The sequence below is a fragment of the Vigna radiata genome, chromosome 3 (genome assembly GCF_000741045.1).
Source record: "Vigna radiata var. radiata cultivar VC1973A chromosome 3, Vradiata_ver6, whole genome shotgun sequence".
NCBI lineage: Eukaryota > Viridiplantae > Streptophyta > Magnoliopsida > Fabales > Fabaceae > Vigna > Vigna radiata.
The window spans coordinates 1,783,000-1,807,223 of record NC_028353.1 but is presented as its reverse complement, the minus strand read 5'-3'; the positions used below and the strand labels follow the sequence as shown (position 1 = coordinate 1,807,223).

Genomic DNA, 24,224 nt, shown 5'->3' with positions numbered 1-24,224 from the left:
TAAAATTATCAAATTTAATTATATTTATATTAATTTTTATTATTATAAAAGAAAATAAATATACATCCACTAGTTTTAATATTTTTTTTTCTATTTTTACATATTTTTAGTCAATTTCAAATATTCATCACATTTTTTTTAAATATAAAAACGTGGATACTAGTGTTTGGGTTATTTGCTTTTTCTCTCTCAGGTGAAGATTTGCAAGTAGTTTACATAGCTGAAATTTTTTAATTTTTACCTTTCCATATTTGTGGTTCCATGATAGATATGTTATAATATAAGATTATGTCAGACATTATCTTAAAATTTATTAATTATTTGTCATTATATAAAAATTTATTACAAAATAAAATAAAATAAAATAAATTTATAATACAATTTAGACTTTATGATACATAATAAATAAACTATATATGTTGTAAAAAAATTAAATAAATACATAAAAACAAAATTAATTAATTTATCAGTATAAAAAAAATCAAAAAAATATAAGAAACTCTAAAATGTATATCTCTAAATAACCATTTATTTTTAAGAATCAAGCATTTATGGAAAAGAAGGTTCCATGATAATTTGAATTGTTCTGGAAAGTCATCTCATCGCAAACTTATCTCTCTCTTTTCATCTGAAACAATAGACAACATCTTCATATTATGCGTTGTAGCTTCTAACCTATTGTCGCATACAGTACTACCACGTAGTCAAAACCCCAAAACGCCAAACAGATCCTCCTTTTCTTACTTGACCCATTCATAGTTTTAGAACAAAAATACTATAATAATCGCAATTATGCATAAACACCCAATGTTTAGTTGTCAACATGTCATGTTTCTACCGAGTGGGACCCACATCTCTCGAGTGCCCCACGGGATTTGAAGGACTCGCTGGCATCGCTGATCATGAAGTAAACGACAGCCAAACACTGCCTTTCCTTTTTATTATAGCGCTAACACAACACCTAAACGACACCGTTCATACCCAACTCAACACAGGCACATGTAAAACTTTCCCCTGAATCTTCTTCTTCTTCATAATCTGAAAAACACAAAAACACTGTGTGGATCTATAATTTCATCATCCGATTAACGTTAATCTTTCAAACTTTCCGATTTTAATTACTTTAGATGCGATGTCATCCACGTCTTCCTCCACGCCACATTACAGTTCTTTCCCCTCGCCCTCATCGTCATCCACCGCCACTCATCCTTACTTTATCACACGCGCTGCCACATCCGCACGCCCCGCTTTTGCCACGCGCAGGCCATGGGAAGAGGTATTCGCGCTCTACTCTTTCACGCCTCCCCACTCCATCAACGAAGCCACCATGCGCGTGAAGCGCAACCTCAACCACTTCCGCGTGAACTACTTCATGATGGTGCTGTTTGTTCTCTTTCTCAGCCTCCTCTGGCACCCGCTCTCGATAATCGTGTTTTTGGTGGCGCTGGTCGCTTGGTTCTTTCTCTACTTCTTCCGGGACGAGCCGGTGGTGGTGTTCGGCTCCTCGGTGGATGATAGGACGGTGGCGGCTGTCCTTGCGGCAGCGACTGTCGTGGCCTTGGTGTTCACCGGCGTGTGGGTGAACGTGGTGGTTTCGATTGTCGTCGGGATTGCGCTGGTGGTATTGCACGCTGGTTTTAGGAGCAGTGAAGATTTATACATGGATGAACACGAGGGTTACGACGGTGGGTTACTTTCGGTGGTTGGGGGTACCCCTACAAAACGAACGGGAGGGTACACTTAGTAGTATCTAGGTCACTCTTACGTACATTTATTTTATGGAAACATCATTACCTTAAATACTATACCATGTTTTTTGTTTTGACTTTTGAGCATTTGGTACAGTGAAATGAATGTTCACGCATTTTTTAACCGAGCCAGTTTATGTTATGGATTCTTTCTGGCTCTTCTTTTGCTTAATTGGTTTAATGTATTTTACTTGGACGGGTTTGTAAAGTTTAGTCAAGGTTATTTTGTTGTATGATTTTGATATGCTCTTGCATTGTATTAGGCCATTCATGTTGTTGGGTAAAACTTCTTTTTATAAGTTGAAAATGTACATGCCTAGAACATCTGGATGACACGTTGTAGCTTGGTGTCTAGTTTTTTGAGTAAAACAATAAGAGGTATTGCTAGACCCATCAATAATGGTATGCCTAGAACATGTTTCTGTAAGAAAGATTGCTGATTTTGCAAGTACTTGAAATGGTAGCAGAAGTGGAAGTTTTTTTGCTTTGGGAAAAGCGATTCGTACCCACAAACATGTCCTTAATAATAATGTTGCAAATGGATAGAGAAAGTTATAGGGAAATTAAATTGTGGAGAGAAAGGGTGAGGTTTTATTTTGTTTTGAGATGTGATTTGTGGATTATGAGTGGCATGTGTTGTTATACACCTTGTAATAGCGTTGTCTTTTGGATCCCCCATGTGGGTAGGGTTTTCAAACAACAACGCAAAAACAGAACCACGGAACGCCGATGCTTTTGAGATTTTGGAATCTGTTACTCTCGATATCTCTTATCTTGCTTATTTTGGATATTTAGATAGAAAAAACGAATATTTTCATGTTTGTCAAATGAATCAGAACCTTATAAATGAACCACAGCCATATATATAAAGCTTTTTAAGTTGTATGATTGATAAGAGAGTTTGGCAATCATTTTCAATCTGTTATCACATCATAAGCTCTCAGCTTTTAGTAACATTATAAAATTATGTAGATCTAACTCTTTTGAAGTATACAAATCTCATGTGAAATTGTTTAATGCGAATGATATTTGTATAAATAAATAAAAAGTCCTACAAAATCCAATCGATGAAATAGTTCATTAAAATTTATATCATTTGAATATATACATTTTTTAATCTTTTAAAATCTTAAAATTTAATATTATAAATCTTTTAAAATGTTTAAAAATTTTAATTTAATATCATATTTTTTTTATGAAGAAATATAACTTTTGTAAATACTACTTCCAAAATCAATTGTATGAACTTAGTCTAAAATCGGTCAGGACTCATAAAATATTTTTTACTTTTGAACATAAAGTCTGGATTGCACTAGTCCAAACTTTTTATCATAAAGTTTCTATTGCACTAGTCCAAGTCAAGTTCAATTAATATAATTAGTTATCATTATCTTTACCTTATGTTATTATTATCTCATTATCTTATTATTTTATATCTAGTTTTATTGAATCATATATATGTTTCTGTATGTGTATGTATGTATTCTACATGACAATAAATTGAACTTATCTCTAATGAATCTGATACTTTCAATAATACTTGATAATAATATGGTTTAATTATGTTTTTTGGTACCAAAATTTCAATTAGTCTCTTTATTTTATTTTTGTCTCAATTATGTCTCTATTTTCTAAAATGTGATATAATTTTGTCATTTTCTATACTAATAATGTTAAATATGTATCATGTGTCAGTTTTTTATTTTTTTATTTTTATTTTTATTACAAAAAATATATTTGCCATAGTTATACTGATAATTTTATTAAATATTTTTTAACAAGACGAAGTTTATTTAAATTTATATTTTACGTTCAACTTTATTTTTTTTAATTTTAAATTTATTTGTATTGATATTATATTATATCATACTTTAATATTATTTTTTATTTGAATTTATATTTTAAATAATTGTATTTTTTTGAAAAGTATAAAATTCAATCATTTCTATACAAATATTAGAGTTGGTTTAAAATTAATAATTTTATAAATTCAAATGTAAAATTTTAGAACAATTTAGAAATAATATAACACAAACAGTTTTAAATAAATTTCAATATAAAATATAAATTTAAATAAACTCACTCATTTTAAAAATATTAATAACAATATAAATTTTAATAAAAATATCAATATAATATTTATAAAAAAATTAAATTTTGTTTCATTTGGAGAAGGGTGAAATTATGCAATCTAAAAAAAGATTTGATTGAATCAAAATAATAAATACAACGATTAAATTAATATTAATATAATGACACTTGTTGTTGACAATGACACATGAAACATTATCATTATCACATGACGTGACTAGGGATGACAACGGGTCACGTTCGGGTCGGATAGTGTGATACCCGAACCCGACCTGCCAGATAAAACTGTATCCGAAATCCGACCTGTTACCCGTCGGGTATCCGCCTAAAAAATATCTGTGGATATTTTAAAACCCGCGGATATCTGCAAATATTTAAAAAAATATATTTTTATAAATTATTAAAATAAAATTTAGATAGAATTACAAAAAGAATATATAAAATATAATATAAATTAAATTAAATATAAATTAAAATTTAATTTTTATTTGGGTTGAATTGGTTCGATGGTCAGTCATCCTTCTTTGCTTTGTTCTCTTTTGATCTTCAATCCTTTTTGACAATGTCATCCACTCTGATGGGTTGTTGACGTGTAGAAGACACTCCGACATTCAAGATATAAAAAAGTCTAAATTTTATCAGGATAGAAGAGGGAGATTGTAGCTAGATATCAATTGTATATTTATAGAGCCAATAACAAACAAGCCGATTGATTAACCAGTACTGCATCATATTTTTAGGCAATCAAATCTAATAATAAATAATTAATATCATATAATAAATAAATAATTAATATCGTATATTTTGTAAAGAGTAAGACAATCTGACTTATTAATTAGTGTAGTATATTTTTCGGCAATCAAACCCAATAGTCAATAATCAATACGGTATATTTTGTAAAGAGTAAGACAATCTGACTTATTAATTAGTGTAGTATATTTTTCGGCAATCAAACCCAATAGTCAATAATCAATACGGTATATTTTGTAAAGAGTAAGACAATCTAACCTATTAATACTTGTTAATTGTCAATAAATGACAATTAATTTCGATCAGTATATTTCATATAGTACAATTTTAATTAAATTTAACTTTGTAAAATATAAATTAATGTTAATTTTAATTATATTTAACTTAATAAAATAAAAATTGAATTTTTATTTTTATTTTTTGTAGATAGCGGATATCCGCAAGTATCAATTATCCGTCGCGGATTTTAGTCGCGAATATCCGTAAGCGTAGATTTTTTTGTCATCCATAGACGTGACACTAACTTGACACGTAACAATTTAAAAAAAAATAAAAAAACAAAAACAAAACACGACTTGACACATTATACATCTTTAATAGTGTTAGTATAATACTAACAGAAATGACCAAATTCTATCACATTTTTACAAACAGAAACCTAATTGTGACAAAAAAAGTTACATAAATAAATGCAAAATGTTCATACAAAAATAAAGATAAAAACATAACTAAACCAAATAATATCACTTAAACATACTTATATTTTTTTATCGTCAACTTAAACATACTTTAAAATTTTGAAATTGTTTTAGATGACTATTATTTTTGTCTAACTTTTAAAGTATAAGGTTTGCTTGAACTTAGAAAGTGGAAACGTATGGTAAAAAGAAAATCCTTCATTTATTTATTATTAGGATATCATAGGTTCAAAAACTCTTTTATAATTACTTTAATTTATATTTTAATCACATAGATTAAAATATTTTTTTATTAAATAGATTGTTTAATCGATTAAAACTGTTGTTTCATTAGAAAAATGAAAGGGAGTGAAAATATGATGTATTTGAAAAGAGAGGTGAAAGCGAAAATATTTAGATTAAGAAAAAAAAAGACAGTGAAAAATATAATAAAAGATTTTTTTAGTGATTTAATTGATGTGAATGATAAAAAAAATGTTTTAATAGACAAAGTTATAAGATTACAATTTTATTCTTATAGTTAAAATTTAATATGATAAACTTATATTAATTAAAAGTAATATATAAGTCATTATTTAAAATAAAAAATGATAAAATTAATTTATGATAAATATGATTGATTAAAATTAAATTAAAATAATATGTGATTGATTAATTTAAATAAGAAGGTATTTTATTTGATGAAATTATTTTAAATAAAATTTATTTAATTAATAAAAATAATTTTATTGTTAATATTAGTAATAAGAATATTTGTGTTTTTAATCATAAGTATCCATAAAATGACTTAAGAGTACTGATGGGTTTTATGAAATAAAACACCATAATATTTTAATAATATAAAAGGTTTAAATTATAAATAAATTTCTTATAATTAAAGTTTATTTTTATAAAGTCAAAATTTCTCTAACTCTTCTTCATAAGTTTTCTCTTTGTCATTTCTGTGTTCTTGATTTTTACTTTTGTCCTTTTGTCTAAAAGGAGCATATAATCGATTGTAGTGAGGAACTTTATGTCTTTATCCAAGAGTGAAATGAAGTAAGTTTTTTTTTTTTTTTTTTCCTTTTGAGATATATTTTTGTTTCTTGATTTGCATGTGGGCTTTAGGCTATGCATGTGGCTCAAATGAGCTATTGAAAATCTCTATTACTTTATGATCTAGATAATATGATTAAATATCTAATTTGAGTTTTTGTTGAATTAGGTTTTTTCGTGTGAATTAGAGTTTTAAAAAGTATCCTCCTTAAAAGTAAAGGTTGTTTAACCAAAGTAATGAATGACGAGTTAATTTTAATTCATTGTATAGGAATTATGTGTGTGTTGATAAAAGAAGATGTTGTAGGAGTTTAAGAAAGTTGATTTTGGTGATGATACCAAATTCAGAGATGAAGTAAAAGCCAAAGATAAATTGGAAGACTTGTATTTTTTTATTGATCTAAATTGTCTTTGTAATATGTCATAGTTGTTATTAAAGTAACTTAAGTTTAGTTAAATATACAATAACATAACATCACTAAGTCAGACCAATATTTTTTTCAAAACTGCATGTCAATAATCAATTATCATATTGATTATCATTTTAGGTATAGTTGATTATTGACAAAACAAGAATTTGGGGTGAAACATCTTTTGAAAAGCAATGCAGTAATAATCAATTATTGATGGCAGTTTTGATTTCACTCTTCATCTCCTAAACCTAATTTTAAAATTGACTTTTATAAATCACGTGGAGGTTCACTTTCAAAGATACAAGAGTTACATAAGTTAGTAGTAATTCAAAACTATTTGTCAAAGGTTTTGAAAAACCTAACAATAACTTTTGTCAAATGTGATCTTGAGTGATTGATCGTTGTTGTTGCTAAGAGAAGTTATCCTTTGTGTGAATCAAATGAAGTGTTCATCCCTTGTAGATTTAAAAAAGGTGTTTTTTTACCTCCGATGACTTCCAAAGAACTATTTTTTTTCCTAATTTCTTATTTGTATGTAATCTCAGTTTACTTGAGTGATTATTTAAGTCCTCTTTTAAAAGTGATTAATAATTAGATGTATGATCTTTTGATATGATCTTGGTACCTTGTGAAATTTTCTCTTTTCCCACTCTTTTTAATTATCTGATAATTATACTAACATAATCAATTTTATTGCTAAGTGAGATCAAGGGAAAAAAATTAAAGGCACAATATTTATTAAAAAATTCATCTTTCATCTTGGTTTTGTCTAAACGCGGTTATTTTATACAATTCTAACCGTGTTGATTAAATCATGCATTGGTAATTTGACTTTAATGGGTGAATATTTTTGGTTTGAGTTGGATTAGTTTGTATAGTATTTCATATAAAAGTTGTAATGGATTTGTGGATGTAAAAGTTTTGATTAAGTTGTAAATTGGCATGTCTGAAATGGTAATGAGTTTGATGGATCAAAATTGGTATGTAAATGTGTTTATTGAATCATGAGATGGTATATTTGAGTGATTGGCATTTTCTAAAAATGTAGATTCGGCTTTCTGCATTATGCAAACTATTTGACAACAGTCAAGATAAACCTATACTCTAACTCTTTTTTTCTCCACAATTATGAAATCTAAAAAATAATTTTCGAATTTTAGTTTATATTGATTAAATACTTTTATTTTTCTTATCAATTATAATATATAAAATTATTTATTAGTTAAATTGTAGGATATCTTATAATTTGTTCCTTAAATAATATCCTGCTATTAAAAGGGTGTAAGATGTAGACAGAGAAGCAATTTATAAATAATAAATGATTATAAATAATTGAATAAATAAAATAGAAATGTGTTAAATGAGGTTCATATTTTTAACTTTTAATATTTTTGAACCAAATATAAACATATACTTGACACAAAATTCATGAAACTATATAAGCTAAGACTCAGGGTGTGACACTCGGGCACTGAGGAGGGCGGGGAGTGATCGCCGGTGCAAGAAGCATGGTACAGGGGGCACGGATAAGGAGCGGCTCCTGGCAGGCTTCGAGTGGAAGGGACACATGGACAAATCGAACATACACCGGAATGAGAGGGATCTGGAGACTGTATAGGTATGAGACTATACAGTTGAAGGATAGCTTAAAGGAATTGATTTGGCTACCCATATCACCAAAATGCATTTATTTTTTGGAAGCCTAACCCATAAGAACTCCATGGTTAAGCGTGCTTAGCCTGGAGAAATTCTGGGATGGGTGACCTTCCGGGAAGTTTTCCCGGAAAGTGTGCGAGTGAGGACAAAGCACACTGGAAAGTCTTGTGGTGATGTGTGGTGGAAAGTCTCGTGGCGATGTGTGGGGGCAGTCAACAGTCCCTGTAAGTTGTCGGGGTGTTACACAGGGCCGGAAAAAAAATTAGGAGAATAATCCTAAAGTTTTGGAAATTGACAGGTGAAGAAAGCAAATAAATCAATTTGATAAGTTATTACAATTTTTAAAAATAATTTCTTTAATCAATTTTAAAAATCATTTTATTTATTTTAAGAACTAATTTTTACAATTCGTTACAATGTCATAAATTAAATTGATTAATAATATATAATTATCGAAAGTACTTTGTTAAATTTAAAACTAATTTAGTTAATCTCTAATGAGACTAGCTATACAAGTTATTTCAAGTTAAACAAAGTTTACATAGTAAAATTTAGGCTTAATAGTCAATTTTGTTCCCAGTTTCGTTGACAAATCTTAATTTAGTCTCTCGTTTTAAAAGTGTTTGAAATGAGTCATCACTTTCAAAATTTTGAGTCAAATTAGTCCTTTTGTTAAACAGATCAAATAGTCTTAAGGGTTTAATGATTTAGCATAAAAGATATTATTTTATAGATATATCTATAAAATAATATCTCTTCTGCCAAATCATCAAACTCTTAAAGTTGTTTGTTTCTGTTTGATGGAAGAGACTAATTTGACTCACAATTTTGAAAGTAAGGACCTATTTCAATCACTTTTAAAACGAGGACTAAATTGAGATTTGTAACGAAACTGAGGACAAAATTGACTATTAAACCTAAAATTTATTATCGAGATATTGCTTAACATTTGTTATACGATAAATGAGACATATTAATAAAAATATTTAAAATATTAATATATAGGTCAAGCCTAAGATCGTAAAATAAAATAAAGTACTTATAATAATATTAGAGTAAATTGTAAGACTCGTAATATTGAAATAAACAATTCATATCTGTTATATATACTCTTAATCAATCATTATAATCCATAAACAAAATCAATGTGTATACTCACTCATAAAGATTTGTATATTAATGTCTAATCATGTTATGTATAATTGATTAATTAACTTCTATCATGATTATTAATGACCTCGCAAAAATGTTCTCACTAACTGTAGAAAATAGTAATTCAACTCTTCATAGTCTTGCTGTAAAAAAAAGTCTGAAAACTTAAATTATAACTATGAAATCTCGATTCTAGAAAGAACAGAAAACATAGAACCAATGAAATACGATGTCAAGATTACATACATACATACATAGTGTTTGCAGTTTCTACGGTTGGTGATTGGAGAACAAACAAAAAGAATAAGGGATAAAAAAGTAAAACAAAAATCCTCTTCATTCGAATGTGAAATTCTCAACAAAGCATCTCTTCTAAGTTCTAACCAGGCATGGCTTCTTATGTCTAAGTCACATGTGCCCTCCAAATTATTGGAGTAAAGCGATTGTTTTTTAAAAAAATGGTCTTGAAAAATGAAGATCTAATGAACATTAAAATAACTACCAGATCAGAATGCCTACATTAATGAACAGAAGAAGGGTATGTTTTAATGGAGAAAATTTTGCTTTATAATTTATGTGGCCAATCTAATCATGTCCTCCACGGTGGTGATGGTAAGTGAAGTGACTATGCTATGAAGAACATTTTCGGAGTACGAATCATGGGTGAGGAACCTTCCGAGCATAAGCCAATACCATGACAAAATCCTTTGCTGATGAACCAATAGTTGCTGGAATTCTCTGTGACGTCGATGCTGTATCCAACCACAACTCAACCAAATTATATAGACGCAATGTGGGGAGCACTGATTGTCCCATGCATTTAATCTCAACCTGCAAAATCAATTACCTCAAGAGTGAAGTGACATAAAAGCAGACATGTTTTTAAGAAAACAACAATCGTGTAAAGAGTAGTTTAATTCAAATTCCATGGTTATTGTTAAGTACAGTAAAAGTTGCGACAGATGGGAATTATGGCTTATGTTAATGGAATAATGCAAGTGTGATGAACTTCTGGACAATCAAACTGTTTATGTTTTGGTATAGCAGACAACAATCAGAACAAGACAATAAAATCTTTCAGGTTCCTGTTGATGCCTTTTTTGATGTTACCTCTGTTTCACTAGTCAAGTCCAGTTTCTTCATTAGGTATTTTTGGATGAATGAGACTGGTACGCTACCATCCCTGTAGCAAACAGAAAAGACATTATATCGTTTTCTAGTTCAGATGGATTTCCACATTTTAAGAAGCTTTAGCAGCAGCATAAATAGAGTGGACATAGTTTTTCAAGCATATTTTTGTCATGTATCAAAAAGCTAGCTGAAACCATTTAAACTAGACACAGAAAACCCATAGAGATGGTACAAATGCATTACACAATCAATATACCCCCTTCTTATTAAAAAGTCTGAACTTTGACTTACCCTTTACATGTTCTCTCGTGTTCATAACCAATACAGCCGATATATAATGAAAAAAAATTGCAAATTTCTTCCTTGACTAATTTTTTGTAATTGTAATAAGACTACAAGGATACTTTATTCTAAAAGTGGGGAAAAGAAGAGTAATATCTTCTTTTTTTAAGTTTGTACTGGGCAGAGTTTATATGAAATTTAAAGTTTAGATAGATACAAATACACGTTCTTCAAATTCCCTGCTGCAAGAAGCTAAAATGAATTTTCTGAAAATCAAAACATCAGAAAAAAAGACAGAAAGCATATGCTAATTGCTAGATTTATTGATGGGAAGAAAAAAGTATCTAAATATGGCTGGATTTCTTGAAAGCATACAGATTGTTAAAAAAATTTATTCACACTCTTGATCTGCATACAGATTGTTAAAAAAGTATCTAAATATGGCTGGACTTCAGTTTTTCGATTTTATTTTTCCCAAACCATCCTAAAATAGCTTACATTTTTCCTTGATCTGCATAAATTCTGACAAACGAATTAATCATATTATTGTGTTAAAACGGAGTAAAGAAAGCAATAGATTTAAAAGTGTACATAGAACATCTCCAATGAAATTCTTATGAGTTTTTTTATCAATAAAAACAATATTTTAGCATGGATCTCACAAACAGTGGTTCTCGAAAATTGAAGATAAGTATTTCTATAAAACAACTCCTTTCAATGTTAAGAAAACCATGTTTGAATAACCGAGATTAGGATATTATTTTTGTATATAAGAAACTCATGCAAGCCCTTCCCACTGAAGATGATCTAAGTAAATATAAACAAAAGAGTTGTTGATCCCAACTCCCAAACCGTAATGAGTTTTGGCCTCCAGACTAAGCCTTAATTGGTAGAGTAGAAGAAGAAGGACTGAGAGAGAGAGAATTAATATTATATATTAGGTGGAAGGAGAAAAGAAAAGAAAAATATAGTTTTAAAAAATAGTAGGACCTACCTTACTATTTCTTATCTATTGTTATTCATCTCTCTATCTCTCTTATATCCAATCAAACAAAACTTTCTAAAGCCTTTTTCTCTTTTATTTGTACTATACTAAACAACTAAAGATTGAATTCTACATCTTATATATATCTTTTCTCAATTTAAGCTGATAAAAAAAAAAAGAAAAAAAAGTCTTCTCCATTTTCACTCCCTGTAAAAACCCAGGTGAGGACAATTTCGAATGGGTGAGAACTTGAAGAGATGTATGTATCTGAGTGATCTAAATTGCTAAAGGGTAAAATTAGAGGTTCAACAAGTACCCTTTAGATTTTTTTAGCATTTATAGATTATTATATAACTTAATGAGATGTTAAAAATCTTAGAGTAAATTAAGTAGACAATTCCAGAAGTTTGTTCAGATTGCACATAACCTTCCTCTTTTTGTAACATTTACAACAACCTCCCCCACAGAAAGATGCACAGTTATGTTTTTCAAACAATTAAGTTGCGTTGGTGTAATGTTTTTCAAATAATTTAGGATAAGGGTACAAAAAGGAGAGATATTAGGCCAAAATTTAAGAAATCTAGTATCCATGTAATTTATTCTTCTTGATAAGATTTGATGGAATGCGAGGACATTGCTATTATCAAGAAGCAATATTGTGCTGTCATTAAGCATAATTTAAAATGTTGCTCAAAACTGATTACACGAAGAAAAGGCTTGCTGAGATAAACATTCATGAAAATTTCTATAGAGATTCACATATATAGTAGTCACATATATAGTAGTGAGTAACGTAAGTTATACATTGCTCCAAGCATGACATTCCTCCTAGAAAAGAACGCAATAAATAAAAAACTAAAGTACCAAATAGTGAGAATAAAGGTACATGGAGTCCGTAAGAACTTACTTGATTCTCACATAACTTGCAGGAATTTGTGGCAACGGTGCATCTCCTCCCCTGAAACATTAGTGTGAAATTAGTACTTAAAAAATAACCAAAGAAAGGATATGAAGGAGATATATAATATCCTCAGGATTTGATATTATAAGTTATTTAGTTTCAAAGATTTATATCTCACTGGTTTTCTGAAGCTACCAAGGAGAACCAGATTGGACCAGTCCTAGAGAGTCTATTACTACTGGCAGAATCAAGCACAGCTTGGGGTGATATGCTTGATTCTCCAGAAGCAGGCTCCTTCTTCTTGCGCATTCTGCGCAATTTATTGGGTTTTGCTGTATCTGAAGAGGCAGGATAAGGGCTAATCTTTTCATCCTCAACTTTTGCCTTGCGTTTATTTTCCTTATTTTTAGTTTTCTGCATCTGAGAGTCACTCTCACTTACTTGAGTGGTTTCTAATTTAGCATCAAACCCTTGCACATGAGACTTGAAAGATTTACTCCTACTTGCCACCTCTACTAAACAATTCAAAGGCTTCCAAAGATCCATTTTTGCATCCCATGGTTCGCCACCATTCTCCGATCCTTTATTGGGTGCAGATTGACTACCCTCACAAGGGGACATACTCTGCACCAGGAAAAAAAAAATGAACCAGGATCAAGAACTTAAAACACTGAGACAGAACAATACATAGCAAGTTCAAATATAAGAACTAGATTGTTTCTCCTACTACCTGTCCGGAATTCTGAGCAAACTTATTTGAATTTTCTGGTGAGCTTGAACTCTCAAGATGATCTTCCAGTAATTCTTCCTCTTTTTTAATGGACTTTTCAAAGGAAAAACTAGTGGACCGCAGACCACTAGCCTTTCTTGAAGGTTTTGTTCTTCTTCCTGTCATTGTTGCCTGTGTAGATACCCTTGGAGTGTTCACCACCAAAGACGAAAGAGATCTCTCCTTTCTCCTAGCTGGTAATGGTATTGAGGTCACAATTTCAGGTGCCTTCACCTTTCTTCCCTTCAAGGGGAAAACTTTGGCCCTCACATCTTGCAAACTGTGGTCTGGCCTGGAAATCAGAAACCAAAGTCGGTAACTTGGCACGCAACAATTCAAAAGAGAATATCAACATCATCAGCTATGTGGTTTTGTTTGATTGTAGTTTTCAAAAAATGCTTGAAGTGTGTTTCATTATATGAAACGGTGGTGTAGGTAATTCACTAAAAAAAACACTCTTCCTGATCTACTTCTTTTCAGATAGTTCAGATTACTCTCCTGTTTACCCTAACCTAGAAAATTCATCAATCCAATTATTATAAACCCAAATTGTTTATTCGTCATCATCCTCCTTATGTCTCACATCAATTTTGGGTAATACCACAATTAAGGCAAGCACTGCAAACAAAAACACCATCACTTGCAATAGAATCAAATGATATAATTTTGAAGACAAAAGAAATTATTAATAAATCTACATTTTAAAATTTCTCAATCAAAACAGATGCTAAATCCCTCCTTGTTGATATCAATTATCTCAGTCCTTTTATCAAGTAACTGCATAAGGACCATCCTTCTCCGTTTCATCTTACTCTGTTTTCGACTGGAAGTTCAAATGAAAAATTATTAAATGCAATCAGCAGACCAAGAAAAACATAATTGTTACAGATTACATTTGACTGTTACCATAATTTTGTATTTCTCAAGCCTTAAACACTTTACATTTATGATAATCTATATTACTAACCATATGCAATGTCTGTCAGGAAAACTATTCAAAATAAAGTAATAACCTACAAGCATTACCATATGTATATCATCGACTAAATTATAGAAATATGTCAAATTTGAGGGCATTTAATTATTTCCCTGTATACTATATCCATGTATTAATCTAACAAATTTGTCAGGCAGGTGGTGGATCCTTCTTATGTCAATTTTCATAAAGTAAAAGATCGATGCAACATTCTCTTGACAGCACAATAAAAGCATAATATTTATCATTCTTGCACGCTGATGCAACAGCATAATATCACCTACGAAGAAGATAGGATAACGGTATGGTCTATGACAGCTATTTGTTTCTTTGGTCCCAGGCAGGATCTTTCAACAGATTTTTTGAAAGACGAACAGTACTCAACAGCTTTATAGCAGATGTCTCGACCCATCAACAACATTATTCATTTTCAAAAGAAAGGTTTCATCTTTTAAAGGCGTATCTCCATTTTAGCAGACTTGTAAGTTGTAGCACTAATTAGGGTGTGGGTTGCATACAGATAAACTCTTACTACACAGCATACCACAACACCCTCCATGCATATTCAACAACTTAAAGTATAGCAGCAGAGAGGCATTTCGTTTTCTTTTTTTTTTTCCTTTTTAAAGGAAGAAGTACAAGAGTATACAAGGGTGACTTGGAATTCAATTAAAGGCAGGGACTAACCTCAGTTTCTCGAGTGGAACACAACCCAAATCAATGCCACATATTGGACAACTTTCCAATTCCTCATCAGTAATTTTATCATAAATGCACTTCCTGCAAACTGAATATAATCCACAGAAAAAGTAAAAAAAAAAAAATATCTACTATTAGTTTAGTTGTCACACACAACAGGCTTTGCTTAGAGCTTGTACTGGTGAAGCAAAAAAAGTGCATGCAAAGATATCAAATTCGACCAAACAACACATAACAAACACCAATAGAAAATTATTCAGAAAATGCAAGAACCAACCCCATAAAAATATTCAAGCTTTCAGGACAGTTAGTATAACTTTGCATGCAGTGAGATCAGGATTGAATCTTCGCATGAGAAAGGAAGCAGTTTTACTCAAAAAAAAAAAAAAACAGTGGGGATTGTAGTAAAAAGTTCAAACACTTTTCCACCAAGGACATTAATGGAACAGCATACGAATACTTAGCCAATAAAAAGCACACTGCTTCTGACGAGCATTCACGTCCTCAACAGGTATAGATAGAGAGAGAACCCAAAAGAAAAGAAAATTAGAAAAAAAATAAAAAATAAAACTTTTGTTGGACACGTCAAAATACGAAATACCCATATCTCCCTCCGGTTACGCAAAGTCCAGATGCTCCCGCATCGGGGCAAAGAGTGAAGGAGGAAGCAAATGCAGAGAAATCGAAGAGAAAATTGACACAGATTGAAAGAGAAGAAGGCTCACACGTGTGAAGACATTCAGATATGGTTGTGGCTTCTCTGAACAGCTTGTTGCAGAGTGGGCAAGTCATGCATGCTACAATCGTGTTCCTCCTCACCTTCACCACCTGATTCGACATGCTCCTTAATTTTCTTGCACGCTCACACGAACTACTCTCACACGCTCACACCCTGCATGCTATCACCACGCCTGCACCTCCCAAATTTACGTCCATTCCATGGCAATCACTCTCTGCATTAAGAAGAAGAAGACGCAGTGTGGAAAAGGGTGGGACGGAGAACAAATAAGCTCAAGGGAATGGATGGAGCTGTTGGCAAAGGTGGGTATTGCAGCAACAACGATCGGTGAGGAAGGAGGAAAACCGGTGCGAAAATGAAATGGGTCGGTGAGATTCGAAAGGATTTGACGTGGGTTATGCTGGATTTGACAGAGGGAGTTTGTGTTGCTTTGTGGGTGATCTGAATCGAGAGGACCTTGTTCCCGCATGAACCGAAACCGAGTGTTTATGTGTTTATGGCTGTGTTCTCTGTGTTTGTTCTCTCTTTTTCTATGTGGTTTTTTTTTGATGAATTTTAATTTATTAAAAAATATAGACAATTCAAACAAAATATTATAAGGACATATGTTCCACACTTCAACCAACGACAGCTAGACCAAAAAATAAAGGACAGCTAGAGAAGTCGGGGTGTGCGATAATGTGCGCCGGGGTTAAGGTGCGCATCCTTGGGCGGCGTGTAATGGGGAGGGTTCACCATATAAATAAGCTCTGCAAAATTAACTTCCAATTTCAGTCTCTTATCTCTTTGGAATCTAAAATACTACGAATGGAGTGTAATGTGTTTTGAGTGTTCAATGCGTTGAATCTTTGTTCTAAGGAGAGTCCTTTTTTGGGTAATTTTTAGGGTAATGTAAGAGGACTATATCAATGTTTTGTTACATTAGATTTATTTAAAATAAAAAACACTCTATCTAAAATGGATTAATATAATTTAATATTGAGTTAATAAAAAGTTGGATAAATTTTTTAATATTTTCTTTATTATTATTATTATTATTAAAGGCTCTAAGTCACTTGATTAAGCAAATTGCATGAATGGTTGTAAAACTATTTTCTTGTAATTAATTTTTATAGATAAACAAACTATTGGCAAACTTCAATTATTAAATAAAATATCAAATGGAGCCTAAAATTCCACTGAATAATCTGAAGTGAAACTCAGTGAAGTTATAATAATAAATAATAAAAAGGAGTGAAAAAAAAAATCTATAGTAGCTATTGAATGATGATTTTCATTTAAGATTTAAAAGAAAGAAGCTCTTTTGTTCACACATGCTAAAGCCTTTTATTTGCACAAAAAAGATAGAATAAAAATGAAACTATCTATTCTATTACTTTGTATAATCTTTGAAATATTATTTGACAGCAGAGCCTAATATTATAACATATTATAATTTTTACAGTAAATATATTAATAAAATTTCTCCTTTACTGTTTGAAGCATCAGTGTATTATCGTTGTTGTGTGCAGCTTTATGGTTTATGATATTGAAATGTTGATGTGAGGTGTAGCAATTTCACGTAGAAATGTTAAATACGTGCCCGAATGTCATTTGCTTCGCATTGAAGGTTTGTTAGTTAGCGATACCTTTATCTCATCTTTTTAATCTAGAAAATAAAATAAAATAATAAAATTAGGTTTGCACACACCAAACCAAACCCCAAAGTTAGAAAGCTCCTTCAATTGGCTTTGTCGAAAAATGGAACATGTGATCTTCGTTTTTATCTTATTTGCAAAAGGGTCCTCACCACTCTACCTCTGGCCCATGCGCAATTCAGTAATTGAAACTCGTGCAATGTGAAAAAAAAGAAAAAAAAAAAACCATGCATCTCGAGGTCAATCCACGTCAGAGGTTAAGGCAAAGTTTTGGGAATTTGAAACACGGATTTGTATATATTAATAACAGTTACCACCGACAAATAACTTTTTTTTGTGCTAACCTTAATTTTCTAAAGTTCAGACATCACGTCCACACCCTGACCATGCTTCATTGTTTGCTAATATAACATGATTACCTGGAAGAATTGCTACCAATAATTACTCCTGTCTTGATTATTTTCTCCAACTTTTTCATGCCACCATTTATTATGGACAAAATAAACCAATGTATAATCATTGGACCCAAACCAAGGGGTGGAGGAGAACGCCCGAGATCACAAATTGTCGTGAAACGATGATAAATTCATAATAATTCTATGATTGCAGTTATTGATACCTGCATGCGCATAATCGATGGTGCCGTAAGAAGATGGAACTGGAGCAGAACTGATTTGACCAAATAACAGACATTAAAAACCAAATTAATGTTTTTTTTTTTTTTTACTTGTACATGTGAGGGACTTTGACTGTTAAAATGAAGGGATTTCTCTTTTAAAAAATAAGATAAATAATCTCAGTGGTTAGTGAAAAAATTAATCTGTTCACTTTGGAAACAGATATATAATACGAACAGAGAGATAAACATTATATTCAAAAAAAAAATATAGTATTGTTTTGAAGCAACGTGTGAAAATTGACCACTTTTGACTGAACCTGATGTCTCCCCAGCGACATCTTTAGGCTTTACATTTTTTCAAGACCCAACAAGGCCTTTGCGTCTGGCATAAGACACTATGGATAAAAACAAGGATGCACAAACCATTCCCGCAAAGATCACCACCTAAAATTGTAAAAATTGAATCGGAAAAAAATCAGGAAAACCTGTTATAACAAACACTTTCCTTTGTGTGACAAAGGTTGCATTTGAAAACCTTTCTCTTATAGTTGCAAGTGATGTGCATACCCATTTAAACACATGTTCGTGGCCTGGTGATTTCCATGTGTATGGAATGTTCATACCAAATATTGCAGCCACCAATGAATATAAGGACATACACACAGTCCCGGCACTGATGAAGAGCTCCAGCTGTCCCAAACAAGGATAGAAAATATATTTAAAGGTTTCAATCATGGCTTTGGTAGCAAATGTTTCTAAAAATGTTGGTGAGAATTATATGCACATAAATACTTAATAAGGTGAAAACAATGGCCTTGAAAAGCCTATACCTGAATCAGCTGGTTTCGGTGATTGTCAAGCTGCGTGCATCCATGTGTGACATGTTGCAAAGAGTTGTTATGCTATAAATGGGGTGCTCGATTTCACTTCAAAAATTAAAAATTTTCCCCCTCCAGTAAGAGCTTAAAATATATGAAGCACTAGTGCCTAAAGTTTACCTGTATGTTGATGTAATCTTCTGTGTCATCGATGTATTCTCGCAACTGAAATGAAGAGAAGTATATATCAAAATAGAAAAGTTTATCAGCTATAAGCAGTGCAGATCAGAAATGAAGTAGGGAAGATTAGAAGAAAATGCAGTTCATACTGTGGCCAATTTATTTAATGTGCCGTCAATTTGCATGAAATTGGCCTGCAAACCAAAGCACAACATTATTCAGTTCAATGGTATTGATTTAAGTAAACTATCTTTGTACTGTGGCAACATTATAGACGAAGAGTTCATATAACCTCAAGTAACATTTCAAGCTCCTCAACATCATCCTCCCTTTGAACTGTTGTTCCACTTGCTCTGCTTGATTTGTGTATTCTTGAACCTGTATTTGGAGAACCATAAAGCCACTTGGGAGCATCAGAGCTACTTGTTGGAGATGATGAAACCGTGGACTTTCTTGATAAGTAAAGATCAGCCATGTCGTCGTCATCATCCAGTAGGTTTTCTAATTCATCTCTAATCTACAAGAAAGCTAGTAAAGTAAAGGCAAACTGAAATATACTGGTTGTAATATGAAAAGGAGAGGGAAAATCAGTGACAGGGAAGTTAGTTACCTATATGAAGCCCATGTACTTCTTATCTTACTGATACAATATGATACAGACATATACATATATATATATATATATATATATATATATATATATATATACACACACACCAACACGTTCGGGGTTGAGACAATTTTTTTAAAATAATTTTGGATAAGATACATTCGGATAGTGGACAAAATTTGTAAAATATTTTATGTATATAGAGAAAATACGTCGAATTCCTAGTTAATTTATAATTATGATAATCACAAAAATATGTGATCATAACAAAATAATGTACTTTTTGTCTGTATCTCAACTAGTTTTGGCTAACTACGTCAATAAAAACACATTGGGTTGAATTTAAAATAATTATTGACTACAATAGCTAACAATTCAGAAACATCATTACTAAACTATTGTGTAATGCTAATTGTATCATTTCCATCTCCTCGGTAACCATCATCCGAAGAAAACAGCTTCTAAGTTCATTTATCAAGTCTGCTAAAGTTCAACATCATCATGAAGTTGATCGTACTCTAATAATAGCCCGTAACCTTGTTTCTCCTTTTTTATACAATTAGACCTTTCTTTCATCTTTCCTAAAACGAAGTAAAGAAAGACTAGATTGCACATAATCTAAATATTTGTCCCTTTAGGATCTTTTTGTTTCTGTTCAAAGAAGTAAGCATTACAATTCCTTTCACAACATGAACAACATAGCTAAAAAAACTCAATTTTAGTTTTAGAGTATGCGGGCTTCATACAACAGCATTGCCACTTTCTTATTTTAGAAGTACAATTTAAAAATAAAGAACGCTTGGAGAAAAGGAAAACGGGAATTCAGTTGTGAAGGGGAAAGGAATAAAACTGTGTTAAAATATCTATCTGTTATTTGAACATACCTTTTGAACACGACTTGTCAGCCTCGTCATTGCACATTTCAATTTTCTCACTCTATCCAAATTGCGACTGCTAATCTGGACACAAGTGTCATGCAATCAGAGAGGTGTGGAAGGGAAAGAGGAGGATCAAGTGTCAAAAATTTGTCACAACTCACAACTGATAATGCAAAATCAAACTTCAAATAACAAACTGCATGTTTATGCACCAGATTTGCATAAGGTATGGAGGCTATCTGAAGTTTTAAATCAGAAATTACCATTAGTATTAGGTTTTAGTCCTTAGGGATACTGTGCTGTCTTTCTGATAATAGTTCTACATCTCATTCTTACTCCAAAACCATTGTGCTAGCTTAAAAGGGGGAGACTAATTTTAAAAATCAAAAGGAAATTGATATCACAAATTTTAAACAAAATTGTTTCTTAGCCTAGTTTTTAAGTTGACATATGCTGCTGACAAATTGTCAGTGACAATACAATGATGTGAAGATATGTTTAAGCTATGTTCTTGTACCAGGGTGAAAAAATATATGAAAAACATATACAATTCTTATGCAAAGACTTTTTACCTTAGAGGTAAGTTCGTCCAAAGCTGGATAAGCAGCAGTCTCTAACTCTCTGGTTCGTGCGTCAAGGAAACTACAAATTGCCTCAAATAAAACTTCCAAAGCCCGTATCTCAAATGGAAATTCTACGAGCCATGGTCAATTTTCCATTATCGCAACAGAAGGAAAACTAAGAGCCCGAAACAGAACAACACTAACACTGCTTAATTATAGCAAAAAATGAAATCAAAATGTTTCACAAAGCACACCATTTTCGTCTCCACCTTCACCATCCTGAGCACACGTCTCTTCTTCTCCTCGGCCTTCCCCAGAAGCACTTACTTTGGGTAACCGTCGACGAAGCTCTTCAACAATTGGCACAACGTCATCATCCGTTGGGTCTCTCAGCAACACCTGCATCACCAATAACAAACAACACAACCTCACAAATATTAGTGATGGATTTTTTTAAAAAAAATATTACATATATAGATTACTAGTTCATAATTTGAATTTTGTAGAAGTTTATGAGTAGGAAGCATACCTCATCTGCAGTGATGATAGCTTTAATGTGCTGCAGAAAAGAAAAGAATGAATGAGTTGGTGAAAGAAAGATTAGAAAGCGGAAGAAAGAAGTGATGAAAGCGAAGTGTTTGCCTCTAGATTGAGAACAATGAGTTTGTCTCTGCCTAAAATGGTGGAGGGATAGGATAAGAGAGGATCGAGAATCCGAAGATCCCTGGCGTGAATTTTAACGAGGCGCATGATAGCATGCTTGTCTGCATCGAGCACAGTGGGTTTGCCATGGTGGTCGAGCAGAACCCAACTTCTGGAAACAGCAGTTTTCTTCTTTTGTGAAGAGGGTTGAAGTTGGAGCAGAGAGGCAGAAAGAGGCATTTGGTGGAAGTGAGGAAGAGGATGAGAGAGTTAGGGAGCAATGAAAGATATGTTGCATGAGTTGATTTGGTGACAACACTGACAGGTAGTGTGTGGGGTTCTTTCTTTGTGGCATAAGAGGAGAAGTTAAAAAAGTACCATAATTACCATTCGTTTAAACTTATGAGAAATGGAACAACAGACAACTTCCTTGCTGCCCGCCCACTCTAGACAACTTCTCAAAGTTTCTATTCGTCTCATGTTAAGAGGGAATTTTCAGTTTAGTATCCACTTTTAAAAGTGTATACATTGGGTTCCTATATTTTGCGATTTGTATCAATTTAGTCCCTTTGAACCATCAATTTGGCTTGAAATTTGCAAGTGGGTCCCTTTGAACCATCAATTTGGCTTGAATATTACAAGTGGAGAAGTCATTTTGAGTTGCAGCATGTTTATTAACTGTTTAAATGTTTGGACACCTTCCAATTGTTGTTACAAACTTGTTTGAAGTGTCATTAATTCACTAAATTGACACAAATTGCAAAACATGGGGACCCAATGTATACACTTTTAAAAGCGGGTACTAAACTGAAAATTCCCTCGTAGGAATCAATTAAGGATTTAAGCCATTAGAATAATATAATAGTAAAATATAAAGATAAGAGTAGTTTAAATGAAAAATTATGCAGCTATATATTTATGCACTATTAAAATCAATTTAATTTGATATATGTGTAAACTTATGTAATTAAAAACACCAAATTTTGTCTCTTTTGTATATAATGGTGTAAATGATACTGTATTTTGGTTCTTAAATTTAGAGTCATGAAAATGCGTCACAATCCGCGAGTCAATCTGGCTCACCACAGGATCCAGCCGGGTTAGGTTTGAAAAAAGTGAATTTTTTTTATGCGGGTCAGATTTCAACCTAGCTCATTTAAACCCGATTCACGCGGGTTGAACCCGTGGTGGACCGGGTTGGCGATTTTATTTTTTTAATTTATTATTTTATTTATGAAACCCTACAAAATAAAATACTCTCTTCACTCACTGTGTATACAAAAAAAGTAACTCTTGTTCTCACGGAACTTATTCTCATTTACGATGTTGTCACTCAAGAGAGAAAATATTGTACATTTATCTATTCAAGATTCTAATATTGTAAATGGATAAGGAACACAAAAATGATTAATATAAGAAACTTATTTGTATGTTTTTTGTGTTTGTTTTTGAATGACATTTGGATTATATTTTACCTTTTATGGATCAAATCGGGTTCAGATTTTTCTGACTCGCTAATAAATGAGCCGGATTGGGTTGACTTACTAAGTGACTAATCCGTCGTGGACTAGGCCGAGTCGAACCGGATTACCCATTTTGACAGTTCTACTTAAATTATTATTTAAAAGAAATGGAATGTATAAAATAGAATTACCATCAACCATACTTTCAAAAGAAAAATCTTAATTCTATCATACTTAATAGATTTATTTCAAAATATGATTGCAATTTTAATCACCAAAACTCTACTTAAGTTTTTTTTTTTTTGACCGAAGTTCAAGAACATCATTAGATTAATTACAGTATGGATGCATGACCTAAATAAAAATAATTAATTTAAAATTTATGTATCAAACTTATATATTTTAGTACATATTTAATGATTTGTAGTACATATTTTAGTAATTTAATTATCCTATTATTTATTTATTAATTTTTCTTTTAAATTTTAAAATTTCAGATAATTTTTTCAAAACACATTTAACTAGCAAATTTCACTTTATATTATTTATAATATTAAGGATAATTTTGTTACCTTTATTCTTTGTCTATTAAAATATTTTTTAATCTATTACATCAAATTTTTCATAAATTATTATTAATTTTATTTTTAAATTAATTTTGTAATGATCTTTAAATTTCTGAAAAAAAAAAACTAATTTTATTCTCAAATTCAGGGAAATTATATCCATAATTTTTTTTAAGTTTACCGAACACAATAAAGTGAACTTTAGAATTTATTTCACTTTCAA

The 24,224-nt window shown here is 31.4% G+C and overlaps 3 protein-coding genes across 6 annotated transcripts; 1 reads left to right on the top strand and 2 right to left on the bottom strand.

Annotated features, from left to right (window-relative positions):
• Positions 1-540: 540 nt before the first annotated feature.
• Positions 541-2,513, top strand: LOC106756869 (PRA1 family protein F2-like). Its single transcript, XM_022779106.1, has one exon. The coding sequence runs from the start codon at positions 1,133-1,135 to the stop codon at positions 1,742-1,744; it is 612 nt and encodes a 203-aa protein (XP_022634827.1). The 5' UTR covers positions 541-1,132; the 3' UTR covers positions 1,745-2,513.
• A 7,241-nt stretch (positions 2,514-9,754) lies between these two features.
• On the bottom strand, positions 9,755-16,544 carry LOC106757147 (E3 ubiquitin protein ligase DRIP2). The gene is made up of 7 exons (XM_014639744.2): positions 16,012-16,544; positions 15,275-15,374; positions 13,573-13,903; positions 13,021-13,466; positions 12,849-12,899; positions 10,654-10,726; positions 9,755-10,374 (listed from the first exon to the last, which is right to left on the bottom strand). The coding sequence occupies exons 1-7, from the start codon at positions 16,124-16,126 to the stop codon at positions 10,201-10,203; spliced, it is 1,290 nt and encodes a 429-aa protein (XP_014495230.1). The 5' UTR covers positions 16,127-16,544; the 3' UTR covers positions 9,755-10,200.
• Positions 16,545-18,290: 1,746 nt separating this feature from the next.
• On the bottom strand, positions 18,291-22,311 carry LOC106757058 (magnesium transporter MRS2-I). 4 transcript variants are annotated; one of them, XM_014639641.2, is made up of 11 exons: positions 21,973-22,309; positions 21,860-21,889; positions 21,585-21,729; positions 21,340-21,461; positions 20,774-20,848; positions 19,572-19,796; positions 19,429-19,473; positions 19,280-19,324; positions 19,112-19,183; positions 18,849-18,971; positions 18,291-18,725 (listed from the first exon to the last, which is right to left on the bottom strand). In XM_014639641.2, the coding sequence occupies exons 1-11, from the start codon at positions 22,210-22,212 to the stop codon at positions 18,639-18,641; spliced, it is 1,209 nt and encodes a 402-aa protein (XP_014495127.1). In that variant the 5' UTR covers positions 22,213-22,309; the 3' UTR covers positions 18,291-18,638. The 4 variants fall into 4 exon arrangements, with proteins under 4 accessions (XP_014495127.1, XP_014495126.1, XP_022634825.1 ...); XM_014639640.2 differs by having other exon boundaries at positions 18,294-18,725; positions 19,112-19,141; positions 21,973-22,307; XM_022779104.1 differs by having other exon boundaries at positions 18,612-18,971; positions 21,973-22,311.
• Positions 22,312-24,224: the final 1,913 nt, after the last annotated feature.